Raw genomic sequence first — 24,701 nt, forward strand, 5'->3', positions numbered from 1 at the left:
GTACATATATTTTAAAATATATGTATATTTTTAAAATATATATTACCATGCATGTTAATTGTGTGTTTGCAGTTTTCTCTGTCATTACTGGCAGTTTTGCCTGCTTGATCTGTCAATTGGTATATTAAACTAAATGTTACATTTATAGATTTATTGTCTACTCAAAATGTTCTTCATTTTTATTTTACCTATTCTGAGACATTATTACATGTGTAAAAATATAGATTAATTATGTCTTAGCCAAATCTCTAGTAGGTATTATACTAGATTTCTGGGTATATTTTGCCTTATACAACCTCTAGTTTAGTTATTAAGTATAGACTACATTTTTAATTCATATTTTAGGTTTTTTAATCATCATTTCCTGTAATGATAATGAAGCTTTTCTTGATTTTAAAAATGTATTTTAACTCAAACTTAATACAAATTAAAATGAATAATTATAAAATAGCTCAAGAAATACAATGTTGCTATGCTCCAAAATCCCCTTTATACTCTCTCCAGTCATAATTCTTCTCTGCCCCCCAAATGATCACTGTAACCGTGGATTATAGATAGATCTTTGCTTCGCTACCTGTGCATTCTGAAAACTATGCTTTAGTTTACTCATTTTGCACGTTACATGAATGGAATCCTTGTAGGTAGTTCCAGCTCAGTCTCCTTTATTGCTGCAAGCATGGCTTTATTAGTTGTTCTGTCAAGAGAACGTGGTGGTTCATGGAGAAAGTAGCTAGTTGAACTTGTAACACATACTGTCTTGCTGGGCAGTTCCAGCACCTGAGTATGCAGCAGAAGTGCCCCATGAATTCTTCCTGTATTGCCACACCAGATACTGAAAATCTGTACTCAAAGTTTCCAGCAAGTGCATTCTTAAGTGGAGTCTTCTTTTCTCCAGCTGTGAGTGTGTGGCACTGAAGATTGTGGTGACTTTGGTCTTTGATGACACGGTCTCTTCTCATTGTACACAGTTACCAGGACTTTTGTTCCTTTTTTACTATCAGTACAAGTACGAATACAAAACCAAAGGCAAATAGCTTTTGTAAGACTCTGTAGGATGTGTTCATGTTAGATTTTGTCTGGTCTTTTCATTTATTCTCAGTGAGCAAGCTGGTGCTAATTACTGCTCTCTCATCAACAGTAGCCTGTTATACCTTTTTAACTTTGCATTTCTCATTAACTGGGAAATTTTTTTTTTAACTGGGAAATTTTTTTTTAACTGGGAAATTTTTAATGGTATATTTTGTGAATTACACTCATCTCTCTTCTCCTGGCTGGTAGCCTGTGCCTTTTAATTAAAAAATTCAGTTGATTTACATTAGTATGATTACTTTCTGATGTGGAATTTAGTTATCTTTCTCTGTAAATCATTCTTTTTTCCTTGCTTTACCTTGCCTTCTCTAGATTAACTGAAATTTATTTTTTATTTAAGTTTAGAAGATACTTAATATATTTCTGTGTTTGCCTTCTGAGTTTTTGATGAATATACCTAAACTAATAGTCTTAGGCAATGTCTTTATGCCCTTCCTTAGTTATAAGCTTAGGATGCTTACCCATCTTTGATGTCTCTCAGCATAGTTAATTGGAATTCTTGTATAGTGTCTGCATTATTCTTTTTTCTAATATCTCAAATTAGATATTTTAAATACATACCATCAGTGTCTATGATAATTTTACTGTGTAGCTTGGACTGCCTTTATGCTCTTGATTCTCCAGCCTCAGCCTCTCAAGTGCTGGGATGACAGGCTTGTGCCACCACTCACGGCCATTGATGCTCATTTAGAATTACCTGCATATTTACCTTTCTTTACTCCATTTCTGTGTGGAGCTAAGATGGCTCCATTTGTAAAGTACCTGCATTCTGAGTTCTGATGCCCAGAGTCCACATCAAGGCCACGTAGGTGGGACTTGTATGTAACCCCTGCACAAGGGACTGTGGGACAAGAGTAGATGGGTCCCTGAAGCTCATGGCCAGCCAGTCTAAAAAACTGATGAACTCCAGGGACCGTGTCTTGTCTCAGAACGTAAGGTGAGGAGTAAAGGAGGAAGATAACTATTGTTGACATCTGCCCTAAGCATACATACATTAATGCATGTATATTCCTGTGTATCCACCAGTCCACATGATCAATTTAACCTCACCCCTTTCTAAACCTTGTAGTCTAATAGTCATAAAATGTGTCCTCAAGAGCGAGTCCCTCTGTAAATTCAAAAATAAAACAATGATTTAGCAATATAGCTCTGCCATTGAGCTTTAGCACGTCTAAGGCCCTGAGTTCAATGCACATCACAACCAAAAAGAAAAAGTCAAAACCTCTCTTCTAAAATGTCTTTATTCTAACTTAACATGTGATGATAAAATTTATACACTGGTTTTGGGCTTCTATAATTGAAATTAAAAAGGTCAACTCTGAACGTAATTATTTTTCTTTTGTAGGTAACCTGGGTCTCCTCCCAGCCCAGCTTTCCTCCCGCTTTTTATTGAATATAGATTTTTTTCTCATATAATACATCCTGAATTCAGTTTCCCCTCCCTCTACTTCTCCCAGTTCCTCCCTACCTCTCCTTATTTCCAGATTCACACCCTTTCTCTCTCTCATTAGAAAAAGTACAGCCTTTAAGGAATAATAGTAAAACATTATAAAATAAGATAAAACTAACACATCAGAATTGGACAAGAGAAACCAACAGAAGGATGTGTTAGTTTTGATAAGATCCTCTCTAGGGTGGAGTGTTCCAAGATCTCTCACTCTCTCCATAATTTCTGCTGTGGGTCTCTGTGTTAGCTCCCATCTCCTGCAGGAGGAAGCTTCTCTGATGATGGTGGAGCAAAGCGCTGATCCCAATGAGTACCGCAGAAGGTCATTTTAAGTCTTCTCTGACTTTGTTCTCTGTAGTCTGGCTGCAGTGAGCCTCTGTCCTCCTTTTATCTGGGTGAGATTTGTTGAGCTTCTAAAAGAGGAAATTCTTTTCTCCCTTTTATTATTGAGAATTCACTGTCTTTACCTACATGGTATTTCCCATCTTTCTCTGTTACTCCTTTCTGGAGCCTTCATGGACACTTGTTTTGTCTTACATGTCTGTTAGCTTCTCTCTGAGAGTTTCACAGACCTGGAGAAAACTAGTCCAAGACAACACAAAATATAAAGAGAGTTTTGTTTTTGTTTGTGGGTTTGAGTATGTAAAGTATTTGTTCAGTTGTGGATGGCTTTCGGCAGTCATTATTCTGCTTATCACAGTGATAGCTCACTACCTCTAAGTCTTCCGAACTTTCTTTGACCTTCGACACTGCTCTTTCCTCCTTCTCTGCACTCCTTTCTTCCTGTCACAGGTGTCAGTGACAAGATATTAGAGAACCACTCGAGTCGGACCCTGCTTTGACCGAAAACAGAAAACAACTTAGAAATTCTCAAATCTGCAAAGTTTAAGACGTTTCATTTATACCTAGCCTCTGGGTTTTGACCAAAATATATAGATAGAGATAGATAAAGATATAGATATCAGTCAGACTTAGGAGGTAGAACATTTTACCTGCTCCATCCTTTTTTGAAGTTCTTTTGAATAGTCCATGCATTCTTTTCTCTCTTTTAATGAAAGTCCACAGTTAACTCGTTCCACTGGTAAGGGCTGAAAGCTGAGATAGCACAGTGAGATGTCTTCAGGAAGCCTGTACATGCTGCCTTCTGTTTATCCACCCAAGCATCGGCGCTGTCTGTCTCATTACATCTTAGGGCCTGGTTACAGTTGTAATTTTCTATCTTTCTGTACACCCGTATTCGGATATTGAATTTGCTCTACATTTCTTCCTTTTAAATTCTAGTTTGAGCTTCTTATTTACTTGAAGATAAGGGCTTTATTACAAAGCCCTACTTATATTTTTTTCTGCTATTAAATCTTCCTACTAGTTTTGCATGTTACAAAAGCTCACTCTTAATTATAGCATTAAAGTTATTCATTAAAAATTAAATACTAGCTTAAAACCAGACATATATGGGCATCAGTGAGGATGCCCAGCAGGAAGTGATCTAGCAAATATCTTTTAATTGCAATAATAATTGCTCTGAGAATATTGGATCTTCCCTCAGAAGCATTATATTTTAAAAGATGGTATAAGATAAAACAGAAAATATAGACAATCACAGCATTCTGGAAACTCATATTCTAGCATGATTTCAACTCTGGAGCTAAGTGAAGAATGAGAGAAAAAGCTTTGAGGGGGGCTATGTGTTGTCCTCTTTTTTAAATTGTTGCTGCCTTTTAAGCCACCACCACTACCAGTGTTGGTTAGGTCGCAAGGGCCATAGCTAGAGGGAATTCTGTTCCATCAGGCTCCAACTCTTTCAGAGTTACAAGGGAACTTAACTAAATCTCTGTCCTTCTAAAGAACTCAAGATTCAGAGGTTAAGGTGGAATTAATTCTGCTCTTCAGAGAGGCTGAACAGCAAGTAGCTCACCTCCTCTCCTTGCTCAGGGCCTCCAAAAAAGCCCTCGTGCTTCTCCTCGCCCCTCCTTAAAAACCCTTCTCCCCCTGGCTCCTCCCTGCCACTTCCTGTCAGCTAGTTGCTGACTCAGCCTCCTGACTGCAGGTGGATTTTATATAATCAAACACATCTTTGCTTCATTAAACAAATGTTCCAGAGCATAAACAAAAGTAATATACCTTAAAATACTTTTCTGTAACAGCTATAAAACTGTTATGTTTTAATATCTAAATTTTAAAATAGTAAAGTACACAGACAAATATACATTTTAGTGTTTTTAACTGTAAGGAAGTTGAAAGGGGCAGAAAGTCTGATACTGAACCATGCAGGGTATTGCTCTAATTTCATAAATCTGGTTCTTTTCTATACATGTAAAAACCTACTAGCGTGGTTTCACTAAGTTGTTTCTATTAGCTCTTATGATAGTGGCCAATAAGCCATATTTTCTAGTTTAGTGAGTTTAATAAACCTTTTTTAAATCGTGTTTTAATGTTCTAAGTGACAGGTAAAATGCAAAAATGTTCAAAATAGGTCAATAAAATGAGAGTAAGTTGTTAATCTAGCATCTTTTGAGGTTATTTCTAGTTTGAGTAAGGGAAATGCGCTGTGCTGCTTTTTTTAAACCCAGTTTTCCCAGTGCAGTTTGTAACTGCTTACTGCCAGTTCAGTTAGAAAAAGCTGTAATGACAGATCCTTGTCCTGGGACCACACTGATACACAAGCGTGTATGTCTGGTACCCATTTCCAGCTACATAATACTTTATTATCAGCAAATTATTAGCAGTGGACATGTTGTCTAGTTAATTATGAAGTGTGAAGCTGGCTAAAATTAAAAAATACCTTTGAAATATTCCTAGTACATGCTATAGTTTTAATATTCCCTCCAGATTTCCTGTCTGTTTGCTTGAGACGGAATCTCACTATGTTGTCCAATCAGGCCTTGAGCTTTTAGGATCAAACAGCCTTCTGCCCTGGATTCTAAAGTATCTGGTAATATAATCACATGCACCACACCTCACGATACCCACTTTTTAAAAGTAAGACAGAAGAAAAAGAGAAAAGTTCTATTATCCTGCCATGGTACATTTTTATCTCTCAGTAACCAAAAGATCTATAAGCCTAATAACTTGAGTATTCATTGAAAGTCCAGACAGAACAGAAGCTGATTTTAATGATTTTTGTTTAGAGTTTCAGGTTAGGCTTGTAGTTTTTAACCTTAGAAATTCCATCACACCAGCCAATAATGAGATGAAAATGAGTGTCCTGCCCTTGTAAGCATTAAATGTACCTTATCTTTCATCACAGACACAGCTGTCAAATCCTGGGATAGGTTTACAACATTTGATTTAAACAGTTACATATATTTTTTACAAGCTTTGTATTAAAGTTTATATCTACTAATATGGATAAGTTTATTTTGATTTTGTTAGTCAAACAAGATGGATGATTAAACAACTAATTTCTGATTTAGATAAGCATTTAACAGGTTACTACAAATTTACAAAGATCTCCATATACCACTTCACACAACGTGTAAATAAAAATTTTATGTCATACTTTTGTAGAAGTTAATGTATGCCTCAACAACGAGGAAGACGAGATTGGAGAGCATGATTCTTTTTGACATAGCCACATTGTGCTTAGAAACAGGTTATATACCATTTCATCCCTGAAAGCACCATGGCTCTGCTAGCTGCATAATATAATACTGTTGTGTACAGTAGAAAGACAATAAAGATAAGTGAATGGTCTCTCTTCTCTTGGTTAAAAGAGACATAAAGCATGTAAGTTATTGTTCACTGTGACAATTCTTTAGATTTATGATGTTGTTCTTAAAACTTCTACAGGTACTTAAAACAGATACTGAGGAACTCGTCTCCAGAAGCTACTGGGATACCCTGAGACGTAACACAAGCCAAGCGCTCTTTTCAGACCTTGCAGAGGTACTACAATGAAACCTCCATGTGGTCCTTGCACTAGATCCATTTTGTTAATCTAATCTTCGTTTGCTTTTAGACTCACAAAATGAAGCAAAAACAATGTACTATTTATTCTACTTTTTTTGCTTTTTTTTAGTAAATTGATAAGTACTATGTGCCATATATAATTACTATATAGAAAGAGTATTTTAATATATTTATTATACTGATAGAAGATGCCTGTTATTATTGTCTGTGTTGATTGAACTTGTTTATTATATAAAGCATAACTTTCCAACTTATTTAAAAGGGAATAATAGTAAGTTTTAATTAAGGACCACTTCCTAGAAACTTGAAATAGTAATAGAGATTTGTAAATCCACTGAAACTATTTATCTTCCAACGTAATAGTGTTACATGAAATACTAAAATGCTTCACTTATAAAAGATGGCTGGCTCTTATGTTAGATTTTAACAATTAAACTTCCTCAACTAATAGTGAACAGTTTACCAAGGGCAGGGGTGCAGATGTATGAGATGGTGTGATATGAACATTCAGTCAAAGAGTGGAGAAGTTGTTTACCATTATATTACTTAAGATTGCCAGTCCATGTTTAAATAAAAATCCAACCAACTCAGATTCTGTTTTATGATTGTTTGAATTTGATGCTGGCAGACACTTTAGTACTGCACTCGGGACGGACTGCCTCTCTTCCTCTACTCCTGTAGTGCCACCATCAACAGGCTTTAAATCTGAATTTTAAACTTAACATCTCATTTCTTTTCTAAACATTAACTGTGTGATTCAGTGTTAGAGGGCCTGACATGCAAGTGTGAGGACCTGAGTTCAACCCTCCTGCATTCACAGAGAGGGCTGGTGCAAAGGCACATTATATATTCTTTAGTGCCAACAGTGAGGAGGAGACTGGAGGACAGTTGCTGCTGCTTGCTGGCCGCAATCTAGCTGCATTGACAAAGCCCAGGTTCATTGAGAGACCCTGTCTTAAAAAAACAAAACTAAAGTACATCACAACCATTTGTGACTTCTTTTGCTTTTCTCTTTCTTTAAACTTTGAGGTGAAGCCTTATTTAGAGATTATCTCTGTTACTGCACTCCTACATTGTAGAAAATGAGGATTAACTATGTCACAACTTATTATAATTTCTCATGTTACTATGGATACTAGTATGATAGAATTATTTTTAGTATCTTATTTCAAGATTCAGCTGATTCAGAAGGAAAGCTTAGAAATTTACTTCTGTATTTCTTCATTACATATAATATACAACGTTTAAAATATTATAGGTAAATTAGATCTTAGCCTCTTTTTTTCTCATTCCACTGTGGTGATAGATTGTGTATCCTAATAAAATTTGCGTGAAGATCAGAGAACAGAACAAGCCACTAGATTAAACATAGAGGCCAGACAGTGGTGGCACACACCTTTAATCCTAGCACTTTTAATTCAAAGCCACCTAGGAGTACGTGAGATTGACTCAGTCTAGGACAGAGACAGAGGCAGGCAGTGGTGGCACATGCCTTTAATCCCAGCATTTGAGAACTCATGCCTTTGCTTAGGAAGCACACGTTCCTTTAATTCCAGCACTAAGAAGGAAGTGATATGACTGAGTGGAAAAAGGTATATAAGGCATGAGGAGACAGGAACTAAGGTCCCTTTTCAGCTAAGAAAGCTTTCAGGCCAAGGATTCAGAGGCTTTCAAACAGAGGATTCCTGCAGTTGGCAAGGTGAGACATGGCAGTGGTTTGTTCCTTTGTCTCTCTGATCTTCCAGCATTTACCCCAATATCTGGCTCCGGGTCTCTATTAAAAGACCATTATAGATTTCGAGCAACATTCCATAGCAGCTTACAACTATTGGTATTTTAAGTCATAGAGAAATCATGTTTTTAAAATTACTGTAAAATTATATAAAGAAAATTTGCATATGTCATAGCTGGCACTAATTTCTGACCAAAATAATTCAGAGTACAATATGACAGGTATATCATACAGTTACTGAAATCAGTTTATCAATACCAGTATTTTAAAAATTATTTTGATTTTTACAAATAAAATTTAATTTTTTTATGCTATAAGTTCTACTTATACATTGGATTATTCAGAAACGTCATTATATTATGTTTAAAGGTTTCCCTTTGCTGGAGATTAAGGTTATTTTCACTTTGTAATCAATAGAATTTGTTAAAAGACTATGTTAAAACTTTATTTATTTATTTTTGTATTTTTTGGTTTTCTTCGAGACAGGGTTTCTCTATGTAGCTTTGGAGCCTGTCCTGGAACTCACTTTTTAGACCAGGCTGGCCTCGAACTCACAGAGATCTGCCTGCCTCTGCCTCCTGAGTGCTGGGATTAAAGGCATGCACCACCACTGCCCAGCAAAACTTTATAGTTTGATGAATTTGTATTTTATATAAATTTTGAAATTTAAAATAACTTTGGTCATGCATTTATTATTGGGCTGAGGACTGAACCATGCTAACACATACTACCACTGACCGATACCCCACTACCTCTGAACTAAGTCCTCTGAGCTACTTCTCAGCTGATAGAACTTTTAGCCAAAAAAAGAAGATTTAAATAGTGAACTTGTGTGTAAATGGCCCATGGGGATTTCTTTGGTTTTTTTCGCTTTGTTATGAAAACATCTGAACTCATTTTTTAACAATAAGCACAAGAATCAGAAGGATAAAGTCTTTTATTTTTGCTTCCACCTTCTTGTAATTTATGTAAATCGCTAGGATACCAGAACACTGGTATACCTTTCAATGGCTCCAGGGCTCAGATTTCCTAAGGGAATGCGGTCCCCATTTGCATTTTCTGGTGTTTTGTTTAGTTTTGTTTTTTCTCTAATGTCCAGTGTTACTTATCCTCTGTTGAACTGGATTTCCTGAATGAGTGCAAACTGAAGCTAATAAGATCGGACACTGAAGACTGGGAGTGAGGGTCTTCCCTGCTCAGTGAGGCCATTCCAGCAGCCTGTGTACACAGTCCTCATAGTAGGCTAGTGTCATCCTGACATGGGGGACATCACAGCACTGAAGGCAGTACTACATTACCCATGCCCCTCACCTGTGGTGCTCCTGCAGCCTCTCAATTTGAAAATCTTGTTTGAAGTTTATGCAGATTTCATTTCGGTAACAAAGAAGTAAGCATGTACCATGTAACAGTCTTTTTTTCCCATTATCTTTGGAAATTACTTTCGTTTTGTCATCTAAGTCATGTTTCAACTTCTTAAACTTGACAAAAGTAAGTAAAACATGATCACAATAGACTATATGAAAACAATTTTCAACTAAGAAACAGGAAAAATTCTGCTCCATTTCTCTAGCTTCCAGACAGGTGCACTGGTTTTTTCATGCTAATAGGCTAGTGCCTACTCTTAAGCTCAACTTGAGCATGCCTTCAACTTGAGCATGCCTCCAAGATCTCTTTGACCACCCTGTTTACAGCTGAGCTCTTCAGAGCAAAATAAAATGATTGGGTGAGACTATACAAAAATCATGAAAGTATATATGAGTAACATCATTTGATTTTCCCAGTGATATTTTGCACCTGTGACTACCAAGAGGAACATGTGTACACTTTATTTATCTTCATAGTGTAGCATTCGCTTCCAAGTTGTTATAGACAAGATTGTCAGTGAAGTCGATACCTCTGATTTGAAATCCTGTCCTTTTCCCACTAGAACAGTCTACCTTCTCCACCCAGTTACTGGTGAATTAGTGTCTTTCAGGGTTACCCTTTCCTTGCATGGGACACTGAAAGAAAGGCTGGTATCTCCCTCATTATTTGACATTCATAATATGCTTTTCAAACAAATTTTTTTTTTTTTTTTTTTTTAATTTTCCGAGACAGGGTTTCTCTGTGTAGCTTTGCGCCTTTCCTGGAACTCACTTGGTAGTCCAGGCTGGCCTCGAACTCACAGAGATCCGCCTGGCTCTGCCTCCTGAGTGCTGGGATTAAAGGCGTGCGCCACCACCGCCCGGCTTCAAACAAATATTTTTAGGATAGTATGCAGTACTCAGCTACCTGTATTATTTTCTCCACTAACAACCGGATGGGGCTGTTAGCCAATCTTCAGGGACGTTGTAGCATAGTAGGGCTTTCTTCAGGGATTTGGACCACTGAGGATGCTTTGGATTTCTCTGTAAATTAAAATGAGAATGGGTACTAGGGTTCTTTCAAAGTATAAGGAAGCTGTATACTGGAGACCAGTAAGAAAATCCATACTTAATTATTAAAAAATGGGTAATTACTGAAGAATTTAAATAATTTTAACTTATTTCAAGTACAGATTCTCTACAAGATAAGAGTTTTTGGCATTTTGAGGGGAGTGTTGGATTTGGGTTTGGATTTAGTTTTTTGAAATAGGGTTTCATACAGCACCAGCTGGGCTGGAACTCAGTAGGTGGCTAAGGCTGGCCTTGAATTCCTGATTCTCCTGTCTCAGCCTCCCAAGTTCTGGAATTAAAGTCATGTGCAGTCACACCTGGCTCACTTTTGAAGAAAGACATGAATAATCCAAGTAGCATGGATCACTTTTTAGAAAGCACTTTAATGGAGTGCAAGAGGAACATCTAAGAGGGGAAGTAGGCAATCTAATTCTGCCACTAATTCTGTCCAAGAGAAAGGAAGTGAGATCCGACTAATGTTGACAACTAGAACTACCTTTGTGAAAGACAGGGGAGAGCATTTTGAGGAATCAAACTAATATCAAAATGTACCTTGTAGATGATGAGTGAGACACAATTGCCACAAGACCCATCTCTTTTAGAAAACCATTCTGCTTCGTGACTTCTGCTCAGTGCTATTTCAGCTCCTCACCTTCAGTGGCCACACACAACTGCTTACTAATATTGAAAATGGTGGCCCTGCCTCCTTTCCTTACGCTTCCTGTGAGTTGTAATCAGTTGAATTTCCTGACCTGTGTACTTGAATCTATAAAGCAGGTATGGGTTGATGACAAAGTAGATAGGGAAGGAGAAGAAGAGGAAAAGGCTAATGAATCCCTGAAGTGGGAAGTTGCATAAAGTAATTCCATTATGTGAGGCCATAATCAGACACATTAGGAGTGTGTGTGCTGAGACACAGTTCAGTAAGTTGAGTAAAGAATGGAAATCCTGCGCAATTAACTTCTTGACCATTCAAAAAAATTACATCATGCTTCGTGTTGAAAAAAGTATAGTGATAAAATTACTACTCTAGTTCCTCTTTCTAAAAGCAGTATCACATTTATAAAATCAGTTGTTACATAATAGATATGGTTAGAAGAAGCTGTTTTATGAAAGTTTGGGTTTATTCTCTGTCATCTCCGTATAGTCAGTATTTTTGGAGAATATCCATCTTTTGAATGAATTTTTCAGGTTGTTTAGAAAAAAAACCTAACTACTTAAATAAAACAGCATAATTAAATGATGTCTAAGTAACTGAACTATTTTAGATAATATAAAGTGTAGGTACCCTATGTGCATAATAATTTCAGATAGAATACTTTTAAAATATAACTATGACTTTAACATTTTCGAGAATAAAGATCAATATTGCTCAAATTTCTGTTTTTAAAATTTGACCACTTTTGTTAGTTATATTCATAGTTACATTCATGAATATAGCCTTTGCTCTTCATTCTAATGTTTGTACATTACATTCTTGGTTTTTTAGGTGTTTTTATTTTTATATGTAAAAGTGTTTAGCCTGCATGTATGTATGTGTACCATGTATGTGCCTAAGCCTGTGGAGATGAGAAGAAGGTTTTAGATGCCCTGGAGCTGGAGTTGTGGGTGGTTGTGAGCCACTTTGTGGGTGTTGGGAACCAAATCTGGGTCTCCTGGAAAAGGAACAAGTGCTCTTAACCACTGACCCATCTCTCCAGCCCCTCTTGATTTATATTTTGATAAAATTCTTCGAGGGATATTGAGTATCCTGCTTTGCTTTATTTTTTCTTTTTATTGCTAATTTTAAATTATGTTTTTAAGCGTGCTGATGACATCACAAGCTTAGTAGCAGACACTACACTTCTGGTACACTTTTTTGGAAAGAAAGGAAAAGCTGAGCTCAACTTTGAAGATTTTTATAGGTGAGCTAAATTTCTGTTGAAAATGATTAGACTGCTAAAGTCAAGTGATCTTGGGAAATCATCTAGTACAGTGATACTGTGCCACTCTGGTCTTAACAGAAAATACTCCATGTCCTATCCACTGGTACTGCTCTCTCTGGTTATATTTATCATATATAGTGACTGAAAGATAAAAACGAGGACATATGGATTGTTATAGCTTGTGTATTTAGAAGAAAATTCCTCAGTATCAATGAGCCATAGTAATAATGGCCAGCATCATTTCTACCCAACAAGGTGCTGTTAATCATTTTGCAGATGGGCAGGCTCAGGCCCCAAGAAAGAAGCTATATGTTCATGTAACACAGTCACTGAGCAGTAATTCCTCAGTGTGAAGTTTTGAGCCATTATATAGTTAAATTATTTCCATGTAACCTTTTCTAGGACAGTAAATATTTGATCATTTACCTTGTTCATTTTTCATTATTTTATCACAGATTTATGGATAACCTACAAACAGAAGTTCTAGAAATAGAATTTCTTTCCTACTCTAATGGAATGAATACTATCAGTGAAGAGGATTTTGCCCATATTCTTCTACGGTATACTAATGTGGAAAATACATCAGTATTTTTGGAAAATGTGCGCTACAGTATACCTGAAGAAAAGGTGTTTAACCCCTTATGTTTATTTTGTTACATCCATTATATTGAAACACATTATCCAGTAAATGGCATTTTTATACACTGATTAAGTAATTTTATTAGTTTAGCTTCTCTGTGAATTAAAAACTATTTTTGGATATATTACATTCTTTCCCTCTGTATCCCAAGGACTGTTAATTTTGAATTTAAGTAGAGATCAGTATTCTTAGAAATACAGAAAAATCTTTAAGACTATTTGTTTTTTCAAGTTATGACTATTGTTATTTTTCAAGAGAATTCTGGTGAGTTAGGTATTTTGACTAGTATGGAAACATGTAAGGCAGCTGATATTGACATTATTCCTGTCACCCTCTGCTCATTTGGATAGCACCTCTAATAAAAGGTCATTTGAAAGGTGCCATTGCTGAGTGAATGATCTTATCTGCATTTGAAGTGAGGCTTTTCAACAAGTTTGGATGCTGTGAATGGTTAAGAACCCAGGACAATTCCTTGTGTATTTGCTTGGTAGCCAATGTGCTGTCAGCCCTTTGGAGCAGTTGCATTATCTAGTGGTGTTTGAATGCTTCATTGCAACCAAATAGAAACTGCTGTCACAAGTATCCCTTTAAGCCTGGGATGTTTGGGATGGATTGCCTTCTGTTTGTTTATGGAAGGATCAGGTTAAACTGTTCAAGGAAACTTGCAAATAGTTTGAGTTTGTTTATAGAGTGGACACACTGTGACAGTGTTAACAATTCTCAGACTACTCTAAGGAATGAAAAAAAAAGGCTTGATGCATTTGGCTATTACTTTACATTATCTTTTAATCAAAGGACTTTTATCTGTTTTGCCGACTAAGCTGGATTTTTTCCAACCAGTAGATAATTTCCTTGAAATAAAAATTATAAATTATGCTATTCAAGCTATATAATATTATATAGGACTTTTAATCTATTTGTTTTCTTTTTCTAATGGAAACATGAAAAACTAATTCAGAAGATCAAATTGCAGGATGACCTTATAGAAACTTTTTATAGTTTTTTTACAATTAATTTTTGTGTCTAAAATTATTTCAAAATAAAAAAATCTGAAGTTAAATTCAGCTTTTCTATAAACCTAATTTATGGAAGTATCTCTGCAATTCTTATCACATGATGATAGCTTGTTCTGGATTCTTCTGTCATCTCTCAGAACAATCTTGCAGGCATTGGCATATTTCTTTTGGAAAAGGAGGAACTAAGGACTTTGGCCACTTGTCCACTCAAACCCAAGATTCTCTAAGCAACTGATTCTTCTACTATACTCTACTGAAATCTTTCCCTTCCATCCACCCTCATCCTCTTCCCCCCAGCAACAGAAAAGAAAGACAAGCTGATACCTGAATGGCACTTAACATTTCTAAACTAATTTCATTTTCATTCACAGATATTAAATATAAGGCCTTATTCAAGGCACAAATGATAAAATGACAAGATAGGCAAATCCTTCTTCAATTGAAATATATTTTACTAGAAAAACAAAATAAGTAAACAAAAAGAGATGTACTTCCAAATAAAGAGAAATGCTATGAAAAGGAATATGGAGACTAAAAAGAAGGCAGGCTGTTAGAGTTCTTCTGAAGTAGCTTTGAACAGAGCCTGTTACTAATGAGCTGTGCAAAAATCGGACGGAGAGTACTTTAGACAGGAGAGCAATAAATAGCAAGGGCCTGGGGACAGAGCAAGCTTAGTTTATTTAAGAAAAAGCTTTGACATTTCATAAATAACCAGGAAAATAGCAGGTGATGAGAAGGGAGAGTTAGACACATGTCGGGTCTGATAGAACTCAGGAAACTAAAAGGGGGCTTAGATGTAATTCTAATGGTGATACTAAGAGTAAATAGAAAGCTGTCACCATGCTTATAAATTTTAATGTTGGGGGTCTGGAAAACTACCTTCCTCATTCGTTCCCTGGCCACCCAGCACTTCCTTACTGATGCTCCTCTTCACTTACCCCTGCAGTCAAAGCTAGGATTTGGAAAGCTGGAACTGTTGGCTCTGTGGAGTTTTTTTTCCCTGTATATTTCTTGATTACTTAAATTTTGCTGATTATATCCAAACCTGAGATGCATTACTTTTATTTCAAATACTGTTCCTATTTAACTGAAGTAACACCAATGGTAGAATTGCAGCCATGAACCATCCCAGAACAGGTGGTTCTGAGCACACTCCTTCATTGTTTAGTGCCCTCCTGTGTTGGACCTCTTGGTGCCTTCCTGTGCAGTCACTGCACTTCCCCCTGGTGACTTGGCTGCATTTGAATGACTGAACAGGTTCAATAGATGACAGTTGACGCTTCCTCAGCTTCCTAATTTGTGTATTATTATTATTATAAACCTATTGACAGCCCGATGCCGAATCATGTGAAAGAATATATACACAAAGCAAGCATGTTTTTATGGGTTTCTTATAGGTTTAGGAAATGGTGTTTAGAGGATTATCGTAATTGGAACTTTTACAGCCATTTTTATTGAAGCACTTTTTGAAACTTGGTGTTGACAGGGCAATGTCTTAAAACAGTTTACTATTAACAGAGGAACAGCACTACCCAATGGAAATAAGTCTGAGTGAGTCCTGCAGTTTATTTAAAGAAAATTTTCCAAGTATGCCTGGAGTGCTTACTTATGAAATGTATTACAGATCCTAATGTTTCCCTCTATTAAGTATGTTGCACTTAATTTTAATACATTTGTCAATACTAATTGTTTCACCTTTACTTTTCCAAAATAGGGCATCACATTTGATGAGTTCAGGTCATTTTTCCAATTTCTGAACAACTTAGAAGACTTTGCAATAGCCCTCAATATGTATAACTTTGCAAGCCGTTCTATAGGACAAGGTAAGAAATCATTCTTCAAAATTTGAAAGTCAAAATGTCCCTACCTTGTTCCCAGAGACTTTGGAAGAGGCTAGTGAGGGATGTTTGATCATGCATCAGCTTACCTGAAAGTCTGGTTTTATAATTTCTGTGGGAAATCAGTGCTGAAACTTAAAAGTATGCAAACTCTAGGGGAATGTGCTGTTTTCTTACTGGGTTTATTTTTGCCCTTTAATTTCATGTTATGAGGAAGAACTAATAATGTGTATTGTAAAAGGTCTAAGAAGAAACCTTGAGGCTTCTTGGTAACATCAGGGAACACATGGCAACCTGTAGAAGCTGCTGCTGGCCATTCACCAGCTCCACAAATTCTCACTGATCTTTGCCTAATCAGAAACCAGAAATACATGAGCAGAAACACTTAGCCTTTAACTTAAATTAACGAATTTTTGAGACTGATATATAAAATTGATTACTTTTTTTTAATTTTCAAAGAAACACATCTGTCATATAACTTCAAATATTGATGTCTTCAGGACTACCTCACCCCTTGCTCATGGGTTGACTAAAAAGCTAAATCCTTTTTCTAGGATTCTCTCCCTTGTAACCACGTCCTTATTAAAACTTCTTGCTGAGTAGGGTCTGATTGTGTCTTTAAGGCAACTTTACCTGCCTCTGCCAGAATCTACTATGTTAGATCTCAAATTATAGTCTTTAGTTTTTTTATTCTCAAATTCTAGGGAAAAGCCAAACTACACCCCCTAAACATTAATGATAATTACTTCTCTCAAAAGCATAGTAGGGGTAGGAGCATTGAAACATGAGGGCCTGGATTCAAATTGCCTGTTTCAAAAACACTCAACACCCACATGTTAACGTCTTTTGTATAGCCTCATTTTATTCATTTAATTAAGAGAAACCTGAAAATTTTTTATATTTCATTCTTTCTCTAAACTATATGCTCAAACATTGGAAGGCATGTCTTCACAAATGATGTATTTTATCACAAATTTTATATATATGTATATATATATATATATATATATATATATATATATATACACACACACACACATCCACAAATTACATATATGACATAAATATTTATATCACAAATGATATAAATATATCATATATTTAATATGTAGTATATGTTACTAGAATAATATATCCTTTAAAAGAAATTAGTTTATTTGGTTCAGAGCAGAAAGTTGCTTTCTTATTTTCTGGAACTAGGAAAAAAGAAAAATTTCATTGTGTCGCTTTTTCAAATGTATGGAATAATATCTTTTGCCTTTGTTGCTATTGGCACATCAATTCAGGCAGTTACTTCTTAAAAGGTATTTGCAGGCTGGGCGGTGGTGGCGCACGCCTTTAATCCCAGCACTCAGGAGGCAGAGGCAGGTGGATCTCTGTGAGTTCCAGGACAGCCTGGTCTATAGAGCTAGTCCAGGACAGGCTCCAAAGCTACAGAGAAACCCTGTCTCCAAAAACCACAAAAAAAAAAAAAAAAAAAAAAAGGTATTTGCAGTAGCCACCTAAGTGGCATTCCTTCCGCTAGCTAGTCCTGAAACACATGGAAGACTCCCCTCAAACAGAAATGAACCTTTCTTTGGTATAACAGCTGTGGAAAACTTCAAGTTTCCCAATTGTCTGTTGGAGAGTGGACAGGTTCCTGACCTCACCATCTATGCAGCGCTTCCCCGGGCCCCCAGTGCTCTGTTCTCCCTCACCAGGACATCCCATTATCAACACACTCTGCAGTCTCTACTCCCTCAAAGCACAGGTTCCTTCAGTTCTCTCATGTCCTCTGCTGAAACCATCCTCCCTTTGGGGCTTAGCTCAATGCATAATCATAGCCTTTTGAAATCACTCCCTGCCCCTTCCTCCCTCCTCCCTCATCCACGCTGTAGACAGAATTAATCTCTCGTCTCTAAATTCTCAAGAGCATTTTTCCAGAATGTTTTGTGGGATCCTGTGTAATGGTTATATCTGCCAATCTTGTCTCCCATCTGAACTGTGTCTTGGGAATTATTTATCCTAATAACCTCTAAAGTGTCTCTTGCTGACAGTAGCTGCTCCTCAACATTCATTGATTGAGAGTGTGTTAATAACCATAGAGCCATGCCTCGTTCATTAAACCACAGTGTCTTCTTTTTCCCTGAAAGACAGCAGGCTTAGTGGAAGTCATGTGCTGTCTACCATCGTGGCTCATGTTTAGGAACAAAAAAAACTTGTTACTGCCTTTTCGGTAATGGGCATCATATACTAAAAAAGATCCTGCATTTCTTTTGGGACTCTTATCCAGATGAGTTTAAACGTGCCGTCTATGTAGCTACGGGACTGAAACTTTCCCCACATTTGGTCAACACCGTCTTCAAGATTTTTGATGTGGACAAAGATGACCAGTTAAGTTATAAAGAATTCATTGGAATTATGAAAGACAGACTCCATAGAGGATTCCGGGTAAGTCTGCAGATTTTAACCCTATTGATAATCCTGTTTAACTCTTAAGTTCAAAAAGAATTTGTGACATTTTAAGGTTATAAACATTAAATGGTTTTTTAACTAAGATTATATAGGCCTTACCTACTTTAAAAACAATGCAAGATGATAAAAGATAATTTTTATTTTATTTTTTTACCTAAATTTTTTTCATTTTACATAACAACCACAATTCCCCCTCTTTCCCCTTCTCTCACTTTCCCCCAACTCCCCCCACCCCCATCCACTCTTCATGGCGAGTAAGGCCTCCCTTGGGGAGTCAACACAGGCTGGCATACCAAGTTGGGGCAGGACCAAGCCCCTCCCCCCTACGTCAAGGCTGAGCAAGATATCCCACCATAGGGAAAAGATAATTTAAATATATATATATATATATATATATATATATATATATATATATAATTTTAACTCTTTTTTCAGGTTTTTGGGTTTTGTTTGTTTTGGTTTGGGGGTTTTTTTTGGGGGGGGGAGGGTGTTGAGACGGGGTTTCTCTGTGTAGCCTTGGCTGTTCTGGACCTCACTCTGTAGACCAGTCTGGCCTCGAACTCACAGAGATCCACCCATCTCTGCCTCCTTAGTGCTGGACTAAAGGTGTGCACCACCAGCGCCCATTTACTTGATTTTTATATTCAGTTAGAGAACGTCTGTTGCTGTTTGGGGGAAGGGCATTGCCAGTTGTTGTCATTTTCATGTAATCCTTTCATTGGCTTCAGACTTGGGAGCTAACAGGAAACTGTCCTTGTTGCACATTGGATGTTTCCGTTAGGAAACTGAGGCTCTTAAGTCACTGCATACACACTCCTATGAATAAAATAAACTGGAAATAATTTTTCCTGTCTATTTTTCCTGTTGACGTACTAATAAATGACAGAAGATCATCTTCCCTTTTCTAAAAAACTCTTTTTAAAATTTCAACTATAATGTGGCTTAATAAAGGCTTACACTGCTAACATACTTACTGGACATTCCAGAAATAGAAGAGGAAAAATCCTTTTAAAATTAACAGCTGCTGTAGTCAGTCAGAGATAAACATTTGAAGTATAGAAATATATAGAAATATATATATATATATATATAGAAAATTATCACTTAGAAATTGTCATTCAAAAATTTAATGACTTCCTGTCCAAGCTGTCTTGGAGAAGATGCTGTTGTACTTAAGTGCCACCTAGTGGTAGCTTGTTAACATTTCACATGCTGCTACAGACACTTGTAAGGATGTTCATAGAAATCCATTCATCTCTCCTCAAAAATAGCCAGGTCCAATTTAGTATGGACCCCACTGCAAGCCTGGGCACAGCTTTCCCTCCAACTACCATGAGTCTCATTCTGTCCACTAATCTGCATGTGCCTATGTTCCCATAGTGTTTTACTAGTATTCGCCCATTGTTACATGAACACATTGTAGCGCAATTATCTTTTTTTTTTTTTTTTAATTTTTATTTTGCAATACAATTAAGTTCTACATACAGGCACAGATTCCCTTGTTCTCCCCCCTCACGCCCCCCTCACCTTCCCCCCAGCCCGCCTCCCATTCCAATCTCCTCCAGGGCAAAGCCTTCCCCACAGACTGAGATCAACCTGGTGGACTCAGTCCAGGTAGGTCCAGTCCCCTCCTCCCAGGCCGAGCCAAGCGACCCTGCATAGGCCCCAGGTTTCAAACAGCCGACTCATGCAATGAGCACAGGACCCAGTGCCAGTGCCTGGATGCCTCCCAAACAGATCAGGCCAATCAACTGTCTCACCCACTCAGAGGGCCTGATCCAGTTGGTGACCCCTCAGCCATTGGTTCATATTTCATGTGTTTCCGTTTGTTTGGCTATTTGTCTCTGTGCTTTATCCAACCTTGGTCTCAACAATTCTCTCTCATATAAACCCTCCTCATTCTCGCTAATTGGACTCCCAGAGATCCACCTGGGGCCTAGTCATGATCTCTGCATCCAGATCCCTCAGTAGTTGGATGAGGTTTCTAGCACGACAATTAGGGTGTTTGGCCATCCCATCACCAGAGTAGGTCAATTCGGACTGTCTCTCGACCATTGCCAGCAGTCTGTTGTGGGGGTATCTTTGTGGATTTCTGTGGGCCTCTCTAGCACTTTGTTTCTTCCTATTCTCATACAGGAGTGGGGGTAGTGAAGGACGAGGGTCGAGGGAAAGAGAGCTTGGGTGAGTGGGAGATTCCACCTAGATCAACAACAGAGAGGGAGAACAAGGAATAGGAGACCATGGTAAATGTAGCGCAATTATCTTAATCCAGTTAATATAATCTTGCACTTCTTTGTAGTGTGAGGCATCTAAATCTATTTTTAAGCAGCTTTGAAATACACATGGTTATTAGCTATGGCCACCATTCTATGCAATTGATCTTGAAAATGCATTTTTCCTGTGTGACTGGAATTTGTACCTATGGTTCACTTCTTCCTGTGTCTGCAAACCTTCCCATCCTGAAAACCAGCATCCTGCTCTATGTCCATAAGTTTGGCTTATAGATTCAACATATAAATTAAATTATACTGGATCTCTCTCATGTACATGTGCACATTTGTAATCCTTTATTCCACAGGGTTATAAAACAGTCCAGAAGTATCCGACCTTCAAATCCTGCCTGAAAAAAGAACTTCACAGCAGATAAGTATGTTAACTTAGGTTTATTCTAATTTCTCAGTAATAATTGAGAATAGATACATTTTTATAACATCTAAACAACAGATGAGAATGGATTAGGGTTGGGGCTCAGTGGTAGAGCACACGTTAAATCCCATGTTCCACAAGAGAAGAAAACAGCTAAAAGAAATGTAATTGTCACCTACAATTTGGTGGAGACAGAGAGGGTGTCGTGGTTTAAAAACTGTATATTCAGGAGCTGAGGACATAGCTTTGTTGGTAGAGTGCTCACCTGGCATGCATGAGGCTCTGGTTTGATCTCCAGAATCACAGGTGTAGTAGTGCATGGCCCCTTCTCCCAACATTGGAGGTAGAAGCAGGAGAGTCAGAAATTCAGGGTCATTCTCAGCTACATATCCAGTTCCAAGCCAAGCTGGGATACGTGAGAGACTGTCTCAAGAAGGAAAAAGGAAGGAAAGAAGGAATTTTTTATGTTAAGTTTGTAGCTCGGTCCCTGTGCAGGTACAATACTCTGTAATAGATTAGCACCTAGGGAATTGGTGTTAGTTTTTTGAGAGAGCGTGGTTCTAAATGTTGCCACAAAAATGGCAGCTTTACTTTTAAAGAATGAGCTTAGGTGTGTGGCACTATGCTAAGCATTGTTCTTACTTAATTCTCACACATAGATCTGTTTCTCGCCCTTCTTTGCATTGCTGAGAATCAAACCTAGTGCCTTGGGCGTGCGAGGCAGCCACTCTGCCACTGGTTCTCATCCCGAGCCCTTGGTTCTTGTGGTCTTGAAGTCATGACCTTCCTGCTTCTGCTTTCAGAGTACATGGACCATAGGCTTTAACAGCTGTGCCCCTGAGTCATTCAGGAAGTCAAAGAAATATCTCAAACTTGTAGACTCCCAGAATCAAGATTGGTTTTGATTTTAAGTATCAATAATAACTGTATAATTTTGGTCAGTCATTTTAGGCTCCCATGATGGAGGTTTTGCTGCTCATTTAGAATGAGAATATGTTCTTATGTATATTTCTAACTATTTCCCTCAAGCTTAAACCTTTTATGTTTCCCAAAGTGGCTCCTCATGGTACTGGTAAACAGTTTTTAAGAGAAAAGACAAGTTACTTTGTGTCTTTATATTTCCACGGCTGTGATAAAGTACTTCAGGAAAAGCAGTTTAAGGGGGAAAGGTTTACTCTGGCTCACGACCTAAGGGTACTCAGTCCATCCTGGCAAGAGGGCAGCAGGAGCATGCAGCAGCTGCTCACACCTCCTCCGCAGTCGGAAAGCAGAGAGCGGTGACTGCGTACTGCTGCTCACTGCCCTGCCCCATTTATAGGTTCAGAGTCCCGGTCAGAGCGGTGAATCCTCCCATCTCCACCCATGCAGTCCATGCCACTCCCGCAAGTGTGCCCAGAGGCTTGTCTCCTTGGGTGATTTCAGGTTCTCTCAAGTTGTCAACACTAACCAACCATCACACTTTGTCAACTTTGAGAAACGTCAAAGAAATGGCCACATTACTATGTTCCTCATAGATTTATCAGCTTTCACTGCTGCTATTAGTTTTTGTCTTTCTACAGAGAAACTGCAGTATGAGTGTTTTGTGGGGTAGTTTGGAGGCCTAGTATTATATGGAATCCACTTTGGGAAGCAGTGGTCCAAGACATTGAGAGACAAGCAGGCTTATTTATCTGTTAAGGTAACTTGTGATTTAGCTACCTAAGGTCGTCCATACTTCTATTTTAAGAAACTGTGTACTACCTTATGGAACAAGAACAACTCACTGAAAAATTAGTACCATCCCATTTATACATCTCTCTGTATATAGTGTCCCCATCATAGTTGTGATAGCATCACACGGACCCTACTGGTAATATGTATTAGTGCGTAGAACCATAGATCAAAATGATTACCTAAATCAATGCCTTTCTGAAACTGAGTATTAAAGAAGTGTCTTAACAAAATATGCACTGGGGCCAGTGAAATGTCTTAGTGAATAAATGCACTTGGCCCAAAGCCTGACAACCTTAACCCACATGATGGAAGGTGATAATAGACTCCCACATGCATACATTCACATGCTGCCCCCATGCACAAGTATGAATAGATAAATACAGTTTTTAAAAAGCTATGAACTTTTAAATACTTTATTTTTATATTTCATATGCTCAGTTTTTAATTAAATGCCTGACTGCTTCATGTAATTTTTGTAAAAATTGGATTAATGTCATTACCTTGAGTTACATTATATAACTATTGCTTTGGCATTGTGGGTTTTTTTTTTTAACTAGATCCTCCTAAAACAAAGATTGAAGGATTATGATCTATGTGACAAGGCAAGAAGCAAGTTTCTGAGTGTGGATCCAAGTGTGAAGTCAGAGCATGCAGAAAATAAAGGGAAAGTGAAACACTATGAAATTACATTTTTTTCCTTAAACTGAGTCTGTCAATGTGAAACAGAGGAGAATTGAATCTTCTAATTACAAGGTTTAACCCTGGGTTTGATCCCTAGTGCCACCAAGAGAACACTTACTGCAGATGCTGAATATGATCAGTTGACCTTTCACCTTGACTGATGGAAGTCTGAACTTTTTCATTCCCTTCACAAGTACATGGGTAGTTCCAGTAACTGAGAATGTATTTAGATGTCTATTTATTTATTAGAAATGTCTTTATTTCAAAAGAATTTATGAATGATAGAATATAGATAGCTTAAAAACAGAAACACATTTTCTTCTGGTTTGGACTGTGAACCTGTTTTCAGGCAATGAATATTGCTTCCAACTTGTCTTAGGGCCCTTAAACTTGTTTGTAAGTCCCTGTTATTTACCTTGTATTTAATTACACTGAAGTAATTTCAGAAAACAAGTGAAAATTTACTAGATAATATGATGGTTTACATTGTACTTTCAACTTTTAAAAGTACTTATGTAATATACATTGTTGGATTTGTGTAAATTTTTCTTTGTTTTTGCTCTTCTTTATGTGTTTTGTTTTATTTCTGTACCAAAGTCAACAGGATTTCAGGTATTTTATTTTAAAAAAAACAATTTAGATTTTTTTTTTTTTTTTTTTAAGAAAGCGTAGTGATCACAGGCTGATGCTAGAAGCCAGGACAGTGGTAGTAGTAATTACCATGGGGTAAACGTGGTGCTGCTCCTAATTGCAAGTAGAATATGTGGAAATAATATTAGTAATATACTGGATATTATTAATATGTCTATAGCATCAAAACTAATATAAATGATTTAGAAGATTGATGTACATTTAATAGGTAGAAGATAATCTTTTGTTTCTTGCAAAAGGACCACATGCAAAATTGATCCAAACAGCCAGTAGTGATGAATCATTTATATATAACTCATTATGTCAAAATAATATGTCCTAAAAGGGAAAATAAAACTTTCTATTGGAAAAACCCACTTGAGAAACTGGACAAGACAGTCACAACTCAAGGCCTGCCTGGGCTGTAACACAAGCTCAAGGCACTTGGGCAACTTAGAAGAACCCTGCCAAAAATAAAAATGCTGGGGAAATAAGTAGCTGGCAGAGTACTTGCCTACCATGTGTGAGGCCTCAGGTGTAATTCCCAACACTGCAAACAAATTTTTT

The 24,701-nt window shown here is 37.3% G+C and overlaps 1 protein-coding gene across 4 annotated transcripts in view; it reads left to right on the forward strand.

Annotated features, from left to right (window-relative positions):
• The window catches only part of Micu3 (mitochondrial calcium uptake family member 3), an 86,263-nt gene extending 62,103 nt beyond the window's left edge, over positions 1-24,160 (forward strand). For all 4 annotated transcript variants that reach the window (XM_059245053.1, XM_059245054.1, XM_059245056.1 and 1 more), the window contains 7 exons: positions 6,326-6,421; positions 12,395-12,495; positions 12,972-13,143; positions 15,887-15,995; positions 18,283-18,440; positions 21,043-21,111; positions 23,381-24,160. In XM_059245053.1, coding sequence (XP_059101036.1) covers positions 6,326-6,421; positions 12,395-12,495; positions 12,972-13,143; positions 15,887-15,995; positions 18,283-18,440; positions 21,043-21,111 — 705 coding nt within the window. In that variant the 3' untranslated portion in view covers positions 23,381-24,160. The remainder of the gene's footprint in view (positions 1-6,325; positions 6,422-12,394; positions 12,496-12,971; positions 13,144-15,886; positions 15,996-18,282; positions 18,441-21,042; positions 21,112-23,380) is intronic.
• The last annotated feature ends 541 nt before the right edge of the window (positions 24,161-24,701 follow it).

The sequence above is a fragment of the Peromyscus eremicus genome, chromosome 17, assembly GCF_949786415.1.
Source record: "Peromyscus eremicus chromosome 17, PerEre_H2_v1, whole genome shotgun sequence".
Classification (NCBI taxonomy): Eukaryota; Metazoa; Chordata; class Mammalia; order Rodentia; family Cricetidae; genus Peromyscus; species Peromyscus eremicus.